The sequence below is a fragment of the Drosophila bipectinata genome, chromosome 4 (assembly GCF_030179905.1).
Source record: "Drosophila bipectinata strain 14024-0381.07 chromosome 4, DbipHiC1v2, whole genome shotgun sequence".
In the NCBI taxonomy this organism is placed as follows: domain Eukaryota; kingdom Metazoa; phylum Arthropoda; class Insecta; order Diptera; family Drosophilidae; genus Drosophila; species Drosophila bipectinata.
Genome location: NC_091740.1, coordinates 17,692,276 through 17,709,537, shown reverse-complemented (window position 1 = coordinate 17,709,537; position 17,262 = coordinate 17,692,276). Strand labels below are relative to the sequence as shown.

At 37.3% G+C, this 17,262-nt stretch overlaps 1 protein-coding gene across 2 annotated transcripts in view; it reads left to right on the top strand.

Annotated features, from left to right (window-relative positions):
• Positions 1–17,262, top strand: part of ey (eyeless) — a 63,359-nt gene that overhangs the window by 39,263 nt on the left and 6,834 nt on the right. For both annotated transcript variants that reach the window (XM_043213343.2, XM_043213342.2), the window contains one exon: positions 12,831–13,100. In XM_043213343.2, coding sequence (XP_043069278.1) covers positions 12,831–13,100 — 270 coding nt within the window. The remainder of the gene's footprint in view (positions 1–12,830; positions 13,101–17,262) is intronic.

Sequence of the window (17,262 nt, the reverse complement as noted above, 5' to 3'; positions counted from 1 at the left end):
TAGAATCTGTACCAAGTTCCAGCTTTCTATCTTCAAAAACACAAAAGTTGGGTCAATTCCGACCTTTCAGTTATATGGCAGCTATAGGATATAGTCGGCCGATCCTTATGAAATTTGGTAGGTTGGATCAACTGACCAAAAATAGAATCTGGATTAAATTCCAGCTTTCTATCTTTAAAAACACGAAAGTTGGGTCATTTCCGATCGTTCAGTTATATGGCAGCTATAGAATATAGTCGGCCGGTCCTTATGAAATTTGGTAGGTTGGATCAACTGACCAAAAATAGAATCTGTATTAAATTCCAGCTTTCTATTTTTAAAAACACGAAAGTTGGGTCATTTCCGATCGTTCAGTTATATGGCAGCTATAGGATATAGTCGGCCGATCCTTATGAAATTTGGCATGACGTAATGTTTTGCCAAAAATAGCTCTCATGTCAAATTTGACTCTCTAGCTAACTCTCTCTAACTCTAAAAACACCAAAGTTATACCATTTCCGATCAATCAGTTATATGGCAGCTATAGGATATAGTCGGCCGATCCGGGCCGTTCCGACTTATATACTGCGTGCAAAGGAAAGAAGGGTGTGTGCAAAGTTTCAAGTCGATAGCTTTAAAACTGAGAGACTAGTTTGCGTAGAAACAGACAGACAGACAGACGGACATGCTCATATCAACTCAGGAGGTGATCCTGATCAAGAATATATATACTTTATAGGGTCGGAGATGTCTCCTTCACTGCGTTGCACACTTTTGGACAAAATTATAATACCCTCTGCAAGGGTATAAAAATCAAAAATTGCAACTTAGTAATGAGGGCAGGAAGAAAGGCGTGGTTCAATTAAAAAAAAATCCAAAATTCTATATACATATACATATGTATATATATATATACATATACATACATATGTATATATGTATATACATATACATACATATGTACCCAGCAGTTCGCCGCACTAGTGCATGGGTGTCGAATTCACTATGCCCCTGGGGTAGACGAGTACCCACCAGTCAATACCTAAGACATGTATTTCAGAGGCGAATTTAACTAAGGCATGTCATAGGCGGTGTACAATCGTCACCTCTTCGTATACCAATGAGTATCGAATTGGGGTACCCATAAGGAGTACCCAAATACATACTACTAAGGGACATCGATTTAGGTACGGAATTGGGTACTCTATACAGTATAGCCACTTGGGTATCTACCAAGGGACAGCGATTTACATACCCAGAAAAAGATTTTTTTTTCTTATAAATTTTTGTTTTTTATTATGTATAAAATTATTAAATATTATAGAAATACATTTAATTCATTTTTAAAAATTTATAAAATTATTTTACTTATCAGAAATTCACAGAATTACACCATTTTATTTGGCTTAAAAATACTTACATATGTGTTACGTGTGCGAAAATTATGTGTTGTTGTTGCTGTTGTTGTTGTTGTTTGAGGCATATTTCCATTGCCGCGATCAGCAGAAATTACATCTAATATTATAAAAAAAAAATCATTATTAAAATTAAAACCAATATTTTTTTTAAATTCTTACCAAGTAGTGCTAAATGACTTTATACTCCATCATTAAGGAATCGCTTAGCATATTTTTTAAATTTCTGGCAACTTCACCAGGGCTGCAACAAATGCCTTATAATTGACGCCTGAAAATAAATTCTGTTCTCTTTTGCAAACCATAATTATAATTATTACCTTTTTTATCCTTTTTTTATCACTGTTTCACTGTCACTGTTTTTATACCCTTGCAGAGGGTATTATAATTTTGTCCAAAAGTGTGCAACGCAGTGAAGGAGACATCTCCGACCCTATAAAGTATATATATTCTTGATCAGGATCACCTCCTGAGTTGATATGAGCATGTCCGTCTGTCCGTCTGTCCGTCTGTCTGTTTCTACGCAAACTAGTCTCTCAGTTTTAAAGCTATCGTCTTGAAACTTTGCACACACCCTTCTTTCCTTTGCACGCAGTATATAAGTCGGAACGGCCGGGATCGGCCGACTATATCCTATAGCTGCCATATAACTGATTGATCGGAAATGGTATAACTTTGGTGTTTTTAGAGTTAGAGAGTTCAAATTTGACATGAGAGCTATTTTTGGCAAAATAATACGACATGCCAAATTTCATAAGGATCGGCCGACTATATCCTATAGCTGCCATATAACTCAACGATCGGAAATGACCCAACTTTCGTGTTTTTGAAGATAGAAAGCTGGAATTTAATACAGACTCTATTTTTGGTTAGTTGATCCAACCTACCAAATTTCATTAGGATCGGCCGACTATATCCTATAGCTGCCATATAACTGAACGATCGGAAATGACCCAACTTTTGTGTTTTTGAAGATAGAAAGCTGGAACTTGGTACAGATTATATTTTGATCCATCCTACCAAATTTCATAAGGATCGGCCAACTATATCCGATGTTTGCGATATATATCCGGTTTTAACTGCAAGGGTATATCAACTTCGGCTCCGCCCGAAGTTAGCTTTCCTTTCTTGTTAATATTTATTTAGTGTTCTTATTATTTATTTATTATTTACCACACTTTCACGGCGTGTCACCAAATATGCTCAAGTTATACTGAAGCAAAAATCAAAAAAAGAGAAGATTTTCGTTTGCGCTTTGTGGTGGTCCGACCGTCGTACCCAAAAGGAGTACCAAAGTATATACTCGCATCTGTTTAACTGCTTCTAGCAACAAAAACAAACAATTTACTGCAAGTCCACTTTCTAAGCGGTCATTTCCTTTAAATGCTAATTTTCGTTTGCGCTTTGTTGTGGTGCGACCGTCGTACCCAAAAGGAGTATCAAAGTATATACTCGCAGCGTTATACAAAAAAGACATGAAGCAGAGAGTACCCAAGCCGCTATACCAATAGTAAGCGATATGGGTACCCACAAAAGAGTACCCAAATCCATACCCAAAAAGAACTATTGCCACCAGCCGAACTGCTGGGTATATATGTATATGTACATATATGTGTACATATGTGTATATGTATATGTATATATTTATATATGTATGTATACATGTATATATATGTTTTGTGTTTCTGTCTTAAAAATAGTAAAAATGCCGCAATTTAGGACTTTTTGCCCATAGTGCAGTGGTGGCCACAAGTTTGGCACTTTGGAAAGATATTTTTAATTTTGCAAGGATTTAATTCTTTTACATACATTCTTTTACATACGGCTAGGTTATTATATTGAGAGTATCTGTGATTGTTTCTATCGTCCTATCTTTTTCTGTCTTCCTGCCACAGGACCTTAAGTTCAGCAACCCCAAAAAAAAACGCTAGCCACAAGTTTAACACACTTAGTAAAGAATATTTTTATTTCATTATGGGAAAAAAAATTTTAAGAAATTTAACTAGTATTTGGTGGGATATCTATTATTCTTACCTAATGCTGCACATCTTTTTAAATGGCTTTCCACCAAAATGGGACATCTACATTGGGAAATAGCTTACCAAAATAACCAAAATAACCAAAATAACCTCTGCAAGGGTAAAAAAATTATTTAACATGAAATTTTCTTCGTACGAGCGATTTAACGATTTACGATTTAAAAGAAAATAATCATGGTAACTTCTTTCTAAACTTACAATATTGTAGATATCCAATTTCGATTATATTTATTTTAATAATTCTTTATAAAAAAACGTTTGGTAAGTCCAAAAATAGTTTATTTAAGGTGTTAGTAAAATAACGAAAATAAAGAAACGAAATGATTTAAAAGATGTTTTTATATCCGGTTTTTATTCAAGTTTGTTTTAAAATTTCGCCACGTCCCCTCCCGCCCCCACAAGCCGCGAATTTCTGTGGCACCAGTCCAACAAGTTTTTTTGTATTATGCCCTTCGCAATCATTTGGCAGAAATCGACTGGAAATTTCTGTCACCTTTAAAATCAATTAATGCTGATACGGATCCGTTTTACGAAACAATTTATAATGCGTTGAATAAATTTGTACCTGAAGTCTCATCATTACACAGTGCGACAGTGATTTGGAACTTTTGAAGGGACCTAGTAGGAATTGTTTATTAGGTCAAATATAGTATAAAACCGTGTTTGAACACCCTAACAATCTTGTTTTTTTTAGAAAAAACCTTTTTTCGGGACTTTTTTGCTCTTAAAAATTTCTAAGCGCGTAATTTTAAACCAATTTTAAAATTTTTCACGTTTTTTAATAGTTAAAAGTTGTAGCTTTTCAAAAAAAAAAATAGATCTCTAATTTATTTCAACAAAAATGATACAATTTTTACGCAAGAAACTGACATTTTTGAATTGTTGTCGTGTTTTTCGGGCTTTGACGGGGTTTTGAAGATAGAAAGCTAGAACTTGGTACAGATTCTATTTTTAGTAAGTTAATCCGACTTACCAAATTTCATAACGATCGGCCGACTATATCTTATAGCTGTCATATAACTGAACGATCGGAAATGGTTTTTGGTAGAAATACCAACTTTGGTATGTTTGATTTTTGGTCAGTTGATCCAACCTACCAAACGTAACTATTGGCCGACTGTATCTTATAGCTGCCATATAACTGAACGATGGGAAAAGGTTTTATTAGAAATACAAACTTTGGTATGTTTGAAGATAGAAGTATGGGACTTTTTTAAGACTTTGTATTGTAATAAATTGGATTATATATTTATATTCCCATAAAGATCGGCCGACTATATCCGATGTTTGCGACCGTATATAGGTTTTAACTGCAAGGGTATATAAACTTCGGCTCCGCCCGAAGTTAGCTTTTCTTTCTTGTTTTTATTAAATATATTTTATTTAATACATAGTATAAGTCGAAATAGACATCCGTGAATAGTTAAAAAGCTTTTCTGGGCGGCTTCGCAAGTCATTATATAAGTTGTTGAACTATTCTTTTTTGTTCCCAATGCAGTTAAGCGGGTGGACGCCACTTTTTTTTACACAAAGGGAAATGTTGCACTTAAAGAAAACATATTATCGTCCGAATCCATCACGATCAAATTAATAAATAAAAAATCGAACAATGCAGCTCGCTTCTGGCAAAGCTCTCACTCTGCCATCTTCTCGCTTTGCTCATCGCTTCGCGTCTCGCGCGCACTCTGACATCAGCCTTAAGCTTTAATATTTCCCTGCCCGTAACCTGTAACATTAAGTTTTAAGGCCTTCATCTCTACACTAGACACTCTACACTCTACAGTAGAATTCTTATTGCTTATTGAGCGATAAATGCGACTCTTATTAGTGTTTAAAAACTTGCCGTAAATTTAATTTCATATAATTTTGCTTCCGCAAAAACCCGAAACCGTAAAATCATAATCATAAACCCGGAGAAAAATCATTAATTTTAAAGCAGCTAATATGAAACAGCATCCGCAGTCGCCAATTTTTATTTTTCTGCTTACTGTTTTGCCGCGGCTTTCGATCATGAGCATAAGTCGAAGAATTTTGGTAGTCTTTGGCAGTCGCAGTCGTGAAAATAAAATTCGTCGACAGTTGCTTGCTTCAGCTTCAGCATGTCGACTATTGAAATGAAATAGTAGTATATAGTATACAAGTTTCCGATAACATACCTACTTATACATACTTATAGTATACGAATATACTATAGTAGTTCCGTGAAAGTTTGCAAAGCTTTGGCGCGCTTGTGCTCGTGACGTAGTGTTTTTCACACATACAACTTACGAAATTACTTACATACTCGCGAGTACAAATTTTGGTTAATTGAAGTCGGCGCGTTGAAGTGAGAAGAGCTATGTCACTTTTCACAGTGCTTAAACTTTAAAAAATTACATTCTTGTCAAAATTAAAATATGGTAAAATGGTATTGTTTAGTTCAGTTAGATTTAGTAGTTTTGATCCTAAATTCGTAGAGCCTTTTTGTAGTGGACTGTATATTTTATTGTTCTTGATTGTTTCGCTGTCTAATTGGTACTAAAGAAAATTGGCAATGTTGCCATAGGTGCTGCTTATTCCTAGTGTGTACACATTGATTGGATCTTAGGTCTAAAACAGTGGGGGCCAAAACGCACACATGTTTACAATTTGAATGTAAGCGTAGCAGAGAAAAACAATGAGAGCAAAGCATTCACTGAGAGAAAAAAACGTAGTTTTTTATTTAATTTTTCGTTAAGTCAAAAGTTGGAATGGGCACTAAAATAGTGTTTTTTATTTTAAAGAAAGCTTTGCTAGCAACAGTTCTTAAAGCAATTAAAAACTACGCTTCCCCATCTATATTTTCTATGGAGAAATCTTGTTCCGCCCCAATTTCTAAGAAAATATTTCTCAGTGGAAACATTTTGATTTTTATCTTTGGGCTGTCAGATGAGTCAAATGATTGCAAATGAGAGAGCTTTTGTCAGTGTCCCGGCAGCGCTGCCGCAGAATTTCCGTCTCTATGCACGCGTGCTATGAAAAATGCCTGGTCCACTGGTCTAAAATATAAAGATGGCAATATGAGCCAAAACTTAATTACCTAGCGATAGTTCCCAAGCATCCTGGCCCACACTGAAACACGGTTTCTGATGAGGTAGTTCTGCAATTTTCGTTATTGGCCGGGACAATTCTCCTGATACCATCTTGAGCCTTACTGCTCGCACGACGTTGTCTTTTCCAGGGTAGGTTTCGATCACCCTCGCTAGGTGCCACGATGCTGGTGGTGTGCTGGACTCCTTGACGAGCACAACGCTGCCGATATTGATGTTGGGTGTTGCCTTGTTCCACTTTGGCCACAGAAGCCTTGGTACATCGATTGGATACTCTGCCAGTATCCCAAGTTGTGTGTGATTTTGCGTATCAGATTCCCTGTGCCGAAAATCTAATATCGTTGCCGGAAAATGACGAAGAGAGATGAGACTCCAGGATGCAGGTTGACTCGGTGCTCATGTTCTATGCTCCTCTGCCGATAACTGTGAGTGTTGGATTCGTCCTCCCACTCGAGTGCACTCTAAGCAGGTTGTCCTTGTCGATGATCGGTGAGAGTTTTACCAATTTTGATTGGTTTCCTATGCTTTGCTTAGGGATGGTTTCCAAGATCTCGGCGGTGCGGTTCCCAACGAACGCTTTTAGTTGGGCTGGTGAGTACGCTAGCCATAATAGGACTATTGTGGAGTCGCTCCATCAAAATCCTTATCAAATCCTTGTGTTTTAATCAAGCCTTGATGCGATTGCGAAAGTTGGCTCAGAAAAAGCGCACCGCACAGTTTCAGGCGTGGTAAAGATTGTTTCTTTAAAGGTGCCACCCTTGTTTTTGCTGCAAGTATGGCTACCGAAATGGTTCCATCGTCCTTAACAATTTAGCTGTATACTACGGCTACGTATGATTTCGTGGATGGGTCCGAAAGTCCGTGCAATTCGATCTGGTCGGTGTCGCTCTCAACCAAGCGTAGTCTCTGGAATTGTGCTAAGTTTTCTAAATCCGTTCGCCAGTTGAGCCACTTGTCGGTTAATTTGTTCGTCGTCCCAATTAAAATTCAAAAGCCAGAGTTTTGGAAATACTATTTTGAATAGAACTACGGTTGGTGCTAATAGACAGAGAGGGTCGAATATGCGTGGCATATCCGACAACACTTGCCTCTTGGTGAAGCTTGGACTCTTTGTTAGATTCACAATTTACGACAATGTGTCCTTCTTAGGGTGCCAAAGCAGCCCTAGGACCTTTACCGATGAGTGTGAGGAACCCTTGTTATCCTCCGATTCAATGTATTCGATACCCATTTCCCGAGGTCTAGCTTAGCACAGGCATCAGTTGGACGAGTTCGTCCCGATTGCGTCGCAGCTCATTCTCCCTATTGGATCCAGTGAAAACGTCATCCACATAGAAGTCTTCCATCAAGATTTTGGCTGCTAGGAAGGATGCGCATGATGTTCCATACGTCACCGTGCAACGTTGTAAATGCTTGATGGGATCTGATGGATGCTCTCACCATACAATTCTTTAAAAGTTTCTATGTTTTTCGCTCACCCAGTCTTGACGGAACATTTTGACTATGTCCGCTGAAAATACGTATTTGTACGTACGGGACCGCAGGCGTACAGCACACAGGTCTCGCTGAATATTGGGTCCGATCGAGAGTGTGTCGTTTAACGCCTTGCCTTTTGCGTCCCGGTATGAGCCGGTATTCTGACGCAATACAGGATGATGTGGTAGCTAGAAACTCCTTCCGTTGGGAATTTCGCTCAATGAGATCTCTCGCGTGTGTCCTAGATTTCCTCACGTGTGTGAGTTTACTAATTTACCTAGAGTTTACGTAATCCTTACGTAGCTGTTGATTTTGTGATAAACGGCGTTCAACCGATTTGAACCGCTGCAGAGCTCCTTGAAGTGTGTCTGCGAATTCCGGATCATCCGGAAAAAGAATCTCCACACTGTATTTGCCATTATCGTCTCGAGTGTGTGTGTTGAGAAAGTTTTTCTCGACCTCTTTGTCCTCAGGTTGAACTTCTGTCTTGCAATGAATTCCTTTGAGTTTCCAGAATCGTCTGAGTGTAGCGACAATGTCGATTGTAGATGTGAGGGCCATAGTGTTTCTCGCCCGTGGTGAAAACCGTGATGTGATCACCCATCCAAAAATTGATAAAATAGCGATTAGTTTGCCGTTGTTGTCAAATATTTTTCTCCCAGTAATAGCACTGGGAGCACCAAACATGCTCGCTGCCCAAAAAAATATCGATTGGGCCACTTTTGCTGATTTGTGAATTTGAAAGTTGTAGATCGTTAAAGACTTGTAGTGCAGACGCGTCTATGCTCTGCCTTTTAAATGATGAAGTGATTCTTCCAAGCACATGAGCCTGGACTACCAGTTTATCTTCTGAAATACGGGATTGGATGCGTAGGATGCTGCATCTCTTTGTTGTGTCTGCTTTATCTGATGAAATTCCCGTGACCAATATGAGGGATGGCGTGCGAGCCAAACCGAGTGCGTGAATACAGCGTTCAGATACATATGACAGTTCTGAGCTTGTGTCCAAAAGAAGTCGGCATGCTACCAAATCCCCGTTAGCGTTTTGAACGTTGACCATAGCCGTAGGTAGGGTGCTTCGGTTAGGGTGCCATCCATGTGATTGTATTGAACTTGCAGTGTCTTTTGCACATCAAATGAGGAGCCTGAGGCTGAGGAGCCTTCTGTTCTGTATTTTCTGACCACATTACCAGGTTTCGTACAGTTGTGGCATAGAGATTTCTCCTTGGCAAACAAGATTCTCTGTCCTGCAGACATCCCCAAAAATTGTGGACATCCATACAGACGATGTTCTGTAGAATGACATTTACTGCACTTGTTTCCTTCAAGCACAACCAACGAATGTGTGACCTTCTTTGTTTCGTCACCAATAGAGGCTGCCGTTTTACCTCCAGTTAATTCGGGTTTGCTAAGCTCCAGCTCCTCGCAACGTGCATCCAAAAATTTTAGGAATTCCTCTAGTGTGGGTAAGTCTGACTTCCCACAGCGTTCGATCCACCTGCGTCGAGTATCTGCGTCCAGTTTTTCCAACGCCAGGTAGATGATCAAACGCTATCGTCGTGTTTCCTCAATGGCATCCAGACCACGCACGATTTCGTTTGCGCCGTCCAACACCTTCCGCAAGGTTGTTGTATCAGACCTGGTTGTTGTTGGGAGCTTCATAAACTGCTCCATAAATGAAATCATGATGTGCTGTGGACGATTATATCTTTCATTAAGTCGCTCCCACACTGTGTTGTTAGCTGTATCCATAATAGTTAGATGTCGCACCAAGTTTGCAGCTTCGTCGTTAAGAAGAGATTTCAGATGATGAAATATGTGTGTATTTGTCAAATTCGCCTTGTTGTGAATTGTGCTCTCGTAATTGTCTTTGAAAGCTACTCACTCCGAATAGTTGCCACCAAACTGTTTGATTTGAATTTTTGGCAATTCGCTTTTAGCTGATGCCTCTACCATCGGTGCGGTACCTGAACTCGCCGGACTGACCTCACCTCTTGTAGGTCTTAGCAAGTTTGCAGTGGCTTCATCTGCCGCCAACTGCTCGAACAATAGCACAGCCACACAAAAAAAAATATTTTTTCGGGTCTGGAGGTCAGACTATGTTTACGTAATGTTTTCGGGGTCGCTGAATTCGAATCCAAGGTCTTAAAAACTCCAGAATGTCAGGGTTACGATATATTCTCGAAAAACCTCAGAAAAAATGATATTCGAGTCCGGGGGTCAGACGATGTTTATAATATGTTTTCAACCGGACTCAAATACAATTTTGTATGAGGTTTTTTAAGGTTATGACGTAACCCTGAAATTCTAGAGTTTTTTAGACCTTTGATTCGGATTCAGCGATCTCAAAAACATATAATAAACATGGTCTGACCCCCGGACTCGAATATAATTTTGTATGAGGTTTTTTAGGTTATGTCAGAACCCTGACGTGCTAGGGTTTTTAGGACCTCGGATTTAGATTCAGTGACCCCAAAAACATATAGTAAACATGGTTCCTTTCATGTTGTGTTGAGATGCTCCAGCCGCGAAGACACCTCCGCCGATGTGGCGTGTGATTGGTGCGCGTCCTCAGGCCAAGCCAAGCTCCGTGTGATATTGGCCTTAAGTCTGGCGCGTCCCTTTACAAAGGCTTTTAATTGCTTCATTGAAGAACAATTACCATGAGAACCAATGCACAGAAAACAACAAAAAACATCCGGCTCGAAGGATCAAACAATGCTCCTTAATGCGTAGAGCCTTTTTGTAGTGGACTGTATATTTTATTGTTCTTGATTGTTTCGCTGTTTAATTGGTACTAAAGAAAATTGGCAATGTTGCTATAGGTGTTGCTTATTCCTAGTGCATACACATTGTTTGGATCTTAGGTCTCAAATATAAAGATGGCAATATGAGTCAAAACTTAATTACTAAGCGATAGTTCCCAAACAAATATAATATAACAAGTATAGTTACCATACCTTTTCTAATATAATATCATCGTCATTCCATGTTTTTTAAGTTAGATATATAATGAAAAAAATTAGAAATTAATCTTTAGCTTTACCGAGACTAAAGCGTTTTTAATCAGGGACCGTAAATAATGAATATGAGTTTAAAAAAATTGAAGCCCAAAACAGTCTCCAAAAAAATTGAAAAAAATTTTCATAAGTTAAATTTTCATGGCAAATTCAAAAACAAGATAAATTGTTTTTTTTTTCAATTTTATATGAAAAAAATTTATTTTTAATAATTAAAATTAATTTTAATAATAAAAAATTAGTAATAATTATTAAGTATCAATTTTTATATAAAAATTACGCAATAACTTTTATTTTGTAATTTTTATTATATAAATTGGAAAATAAAAATTATTCGATAACTTTTATTTTAAAAATTGAAAATAAAGATTGAATCTATATATCTTTTGATCCGTTGAAGCCAGATCCAATATATATGTATATATATGATCAACACATCAATACCTTTCAGATGGTATATAATAAGTATGTATATATGTTTATCCGCTTATGTGCCTGTCCAGTATTGGCAGTATTCATAAATAACTATTTATAATAACTATACTATAATAACTAACCCAACTATTGTTGCGGCGGCTGAGAAAGAGTAGTTCATTAAATTATTAATCAAGATTAAATTACAACAATTTATAAACGAATATTCACCAAAGCCCATAGATCCAAGCGTGAATATCATGAGCTATTGGGAGTTGAAAAAATTCACGTATCCACGCTTGTACCGTCTGGCTCAAATAGTACATGCAGTGCCTGCAACGCAGGTATCGGTTGAAAGGGCATTTTCGGCCCTTAAATTAGTAATTACTGATCTTAGATGCAACCTTGCCGAAGACTCCGTGCAAAAGTTAATGTTCTTGAAATTAAATAATTAGCCATTTATATATTAAAAACTAATAAATTGTTGTAAATTAATCTTGATTAATAATTTAATGAACTACTCTTTCTCAGCCGCCGCAACAATAGTTGGGTTAGTTATTATAGTATAGTTATTATAAATAGTTATTTATGAATACTGCCAATACTGCACAGGCACATAAGCGGATAAACATATATACATACTTATTATATACCATCTGAAAGGTATTGATGTGTAGATCATATATATACATATTATTGGATCTGGCTTCAACGGATCAAAAGATATATAGATTCAATCTTTATTTTCAATTTTTAAAATAAAAGTTATCGAATAATTTTTATTTTCCAATTTATATAATAAAAATTACAAAATAAAAGTTATTGCGTAATTTTTATATAAAAATTGATACTTAATAATTATTACTAATTTTTTATTATTAAAATTAATTTTAATTATTAAAAATCAATTTTTTTCATAAAAATTAAGAAATAACTTTTATTTTGTAATTTTTTGCTTTTTTAATTATAACCGTTACAGTCCCTGTTTTTAATATTGCTAGATTATGGCAAACATAAAAAAAAATGATAAAGCTCAACGCACGCTACGATGCGTTCAGTACAGCAGCTCGTGTATTTTCCAATACTCTCTCCCTTTTGCTTTACGATCTTCTTGCTTAGCCCTGCTTTTAAGGGTCTGTGAGCATGGGGTACTTATAAATTACTGTGTCGAACACTTTTGAGCAAAATGGGATCGCCTATCATTGAAAAACTAATTTAAAATGATTTAAAATTTAAAAATTTAATTTAAATTTTTTCTATGGACGATTTTTGTTGTTATTTTCAAATTTTGTATCTTGCTTTGTCCATTGAAAAAGCCGCCTTTTGTGAAACATTAACAAAAGTTCACCTTGTGTACATATGTTTGGCTAGTTTCGTATGTTATTATGTTTTGTACTCAATTTATCTTATTTTTCTTAGAATTTGAACGTACACATTACCCAGATGTTTTTGCGAGAGAAAGATTGGCTGGTAAGATTGGTTTACCCGAAGCAAGGATTCAAGTTTGGTTTTCAAACCGACGCGCTAAATGGCGCCGTGAAGAAAAACTTCGAAATCAGAGGAGAACTCCAAATGCAACATGTGGTAACGGAACTTCATCCACAACTTCAACTACTGTATCGGCAACTGATAGTCCAACTAGTTTGAGCGCCTGTTCCTTGTTAACGATAGGCGTAGGTCCCACAGTCAGTAAGTAAATGCTACTTAATTAGTTGGAATCTATTATACCTTTATAAAACACATTTTCGTTACTTTTTTCGTAAAAAAAGCTATTCGTGGCCTATTAGGTGACAAACTGAAGAATTATTACCTTTTTGAGTGCAACTGCTCTGAAAAAATTAAAAATCATTTACTGTTTGAATTAGATCATTTACATCAAATTTTGTCACGAATCAGTTAGTATAGAAGATAAAAACGGGATAAATTTTAGTGAATGTAGAAAAATTTAAATAACTAATTTGGAAGCATTGGAGTCATCAGGCAAAATATACCTTTCGTTACATTTTACCATTATAGGCAGCGATTCACATTTCAACCATCCCGATCCGACACTTTATTCAAATTGTATTTAGGAAATACAAAGAATTATTTTGTTTTAAAGCAGAGCTGGCTAATAGAGAAGACAACAGCCAGATATTTTTTTGTCACATTTTTCATGTTTGTTATCCTGAAATTATACCCGGTACTCGTAGGGTATAGAATGTTCGTATGAATGCGTGGATCTTAGAGACTTTAAGAGATAGAGCTATAGGATTTGGCATGCAGACTCCTAATATACCCACGCAGTTCAAGTTTGTTTAAAAAATTTGCCACTCCCCTTCACGCCTCCACAAATCGCGAATTTCTGACATACCCATATATAATATATAATATACATACCCATATACATAAAAAAAACAGATTAAAATTTTGAACGCGTGGATTTCGAAGACTATATAAGATAGAACTACCAGATTTTGAACTAGGGATCGTATGATATCCGCGCAGATGAAGTTTGTGTCAAAATTTTTCCACGAGCACTCCCGCCCCCAAAACAAATCTGGTTTTAGCTCCAGTTCGTTTATGTTTTTGGAAAATGTTTTGATTTCAAACTGTTTCAATGGCCTCTAATCTACCTATCAAAAAGCACCAAATCGGATAATTTCTAGAAGAGTCATAGACTTTTTAGTCGACTTCCCTACTTAATTGCAACTGAAGTTGTTGTTTTGCCCAAGCTCAAAAGTATGCAAGAAAATTTGTGCCTGAGAATCCATACCTTTAACGTACCAAATTAATTTTGGGTGGAAGTGATGCGTACCGAGTATTATATATTCGGGAAACTCGACTACAGACGTTCTTTTCTTGTTTTTTATGTAAAAAGTTGTCGTTGAGCATTTGGTGTATCATGGGATAAATTTAAAATTAATGTGTCTATAAATTGTATCAAAACAATACTAACATTGTGTACGGGAAATCATATTCGTTTAAAACGATAATTGCAGTTCACAAGCAAAACGCAACTAGAGTTTATTTGTCTTAGTCTTAGTCGCTCAGCAGTGATCGGGCTGTCTTTTTAAAATGCGTATATACATACTGCCATGTATGTACATACATGTTCCATATACATACATGTTCGACAGGGCATTTTATTTAAATAAATTACTTAAACTTTAAATCCATATTTACTTTGAAAAATTATATTATTCAAAAATTTACAAAAATGAACTAATTTTTATCTTGTTTATCGATATTCTTATCGAAATCTTACAAAGTAAGATTACGGTTCCTAGGACCGGTTCCGATTTAAAATAGGTTAGTTTACTTTAAAAAAACCAATATTGTAGCAAAAACAAGAAAGGAAAGCTAACTTCGAGCGGAGACATGTTGATATACCCTTGCAGTTAAAACCGGATATATATCGCAAACATCGGATAAAGTTGACCGATCCTTATGAGAATATGATAATATAACCCAATTTATTATAATACAAAATCTAAAAAAAAGTCCCAAACTACTATCTTCAAAAATACCAAAGTTGGTATTTCTACCAAAAACCATATCCGATCGTTCAGTTATATGGCAGCTTTAGGAACTATATCCTAACCGATTCTTTGAACTCACTAACTCTTAAAACACCAAAGATATACCATTTCCGATCAATAAGTTATATGGTAGCTATAGGATATAGTCGGCCGCTCCCGGCTGCAGAGAAAAACAGGAAAATAATGCTAACTTCGGCCGGAACCGACTTCGGCCGATATACCCTTCTGGTTCCATTCACGCCCAATCTGCTTCAGACCGTGTAAAGACTTGTGCAACCTCAACACCCTTTTTGGATACGCTGTATCCACGAACCTTTCCGGTTGCCGCATGTAGACTACATCTTGTAGGTCGCTATTGAGATACGCAGCTGAGACGTCCATTTGATGCATAAACATTTTGTTCTCTACAGCCAGTGCCATCACCAATCGGATGGAAGAATATTGAGCCACTGGGCAAATTGTTTCTGTGTAGTTTATGCCGTACTCCTGTCCACAACCTTTTGCGACTAAGCGAGCCTTGAACCGTTCCACGATGCCGTACTCCACGTACTCCGTTCCACAAACACCCATTTGCATCCAATATGTCTCTCGCCAGGAGGATTATTTACAAGACTCCATGTCTTGGTGGACTGTAGTTGAGAATACTCCTTCTGCATCGCAACCTTCTATTCTTCAGCCTGTTTCAAGCTCAAAGCTTTCTTGACTTCACTCGGTACTTGGACGTCAGAAACTTCAATAGCGTTAAGCATATGGTACTCCTTATGTGGTCGTCCTGGCTTTCCAGTACGAATTATCTTTGGCCTACCTGGGCCTCGCTGAACTCTGTCGACGCTATCAACCAACTCGTCGTCACCATCTTCGGCTCCCGACTGTTCGTCCCTTGCATGATCTCCGTCATTTCCATCGTGATCGCCATTTTTCTCCTTACCAAAAACGCTTCCGTTTTCTACAAATTCTACGGTCGATATATCCTCGCTTTTTGTTATATCGTGCTCAAAGAACACCACATCTCTGGCTTCCTTGATAGTTTGCGTATCAGGATTGAAGGGTCTATACGCTTTGGCAGTTTCTGAATACCCAACCAGGATATGCTCTATTTCTTTCTGAGAAAATTTTCTTTTCATTGTCTTGTCTAGCACAATTGCCTTTGTACGAAACACCTTAAGATGGGATACGCTGGGCTTTTCCCCAAACCATGCTTCGTATGGAGTCATGTCTGGCAATGTAGACGTTTCTGATCGGTTCCTCAAATACATCGCAGTCATTATCGCTTCCCCCCACAGGTACTCGTTCACATTAGCATGAACCATCATGCTCCTTGCCATTTCCAGCGACTCCGATTGGCACGCTCAGTAACGCCGTTTTGCTGTGGAGTGTGGGGAACGGTGAGCTGCCTCTTAATCCCATTGCTTACCAGGAAGTTTTCGAATGCGCCATTAATGTACTCTCTATCATTATCGCTCCGTATAGCTTTAACCTGCTGCCCAGTTTGCTTCTCAGCCAACAACATAAATTCTTTGAATTTCTAAAAAACTTGGTTTTTTGTTTTAAGCATATACACAGATACATAACGCGTCTTGTCGTCTATAAATGTAGCAAAATAACGCGCTCCACCTTTGGAAACTGTACTCCTATGTATCAATCCCAACACTTTTCTCGAACGATTTTTCGCCACTTTTGGGAATTGTTTCCCGCATATCTTGCTTTTCGCACACGTCTCGCAAACAAAGTCATTCGTGCTACCGGTTACTCCGCGTAGACCATATACCAATTCTTTTTGAATCATGGATTTTAAACTTTCGAAATTCAAATGTCTGAATCTATTGTGCCACGTTATCACTTAATTTGTTTTCCCGTTTGCAGCAAAAGCCTTTTTATTTGTTTGTCCGCTTTTAATACCATTTCGCCATTCTTATTCGAGTGTCAAGCTTTACTTTTCGAAAAACTTATTTGGAATCCGTTATTAGTTGCTATCGACACTGAAATAAAATTACACTGAAGGTTTTGAACGAACAACACATCAACCAATTCAATAATGTTTTCTTGCCAAAACAGATTTACTGTTGCAATGCCTTCAGCCTCAATGTGATTTTCTCCAACCAGCATTATTTTTTCCCTATGCACACGAATTGAAACAAATAACGATTCGTTTGCACATAAATGGGCCCTACTGTCAACGCACCAAATATTTTTCGTAAGTCCACTTTGACTCGCTGCGGCAGCGAAACCAAGAACGACTTCTTGTTATCTTCGCGTTTGCTCTCACTATTTCTGTATCCTTGTCTGGTCTTGGTATTTACTGATTTGAGTAGCACTTTTCCGAAACATGT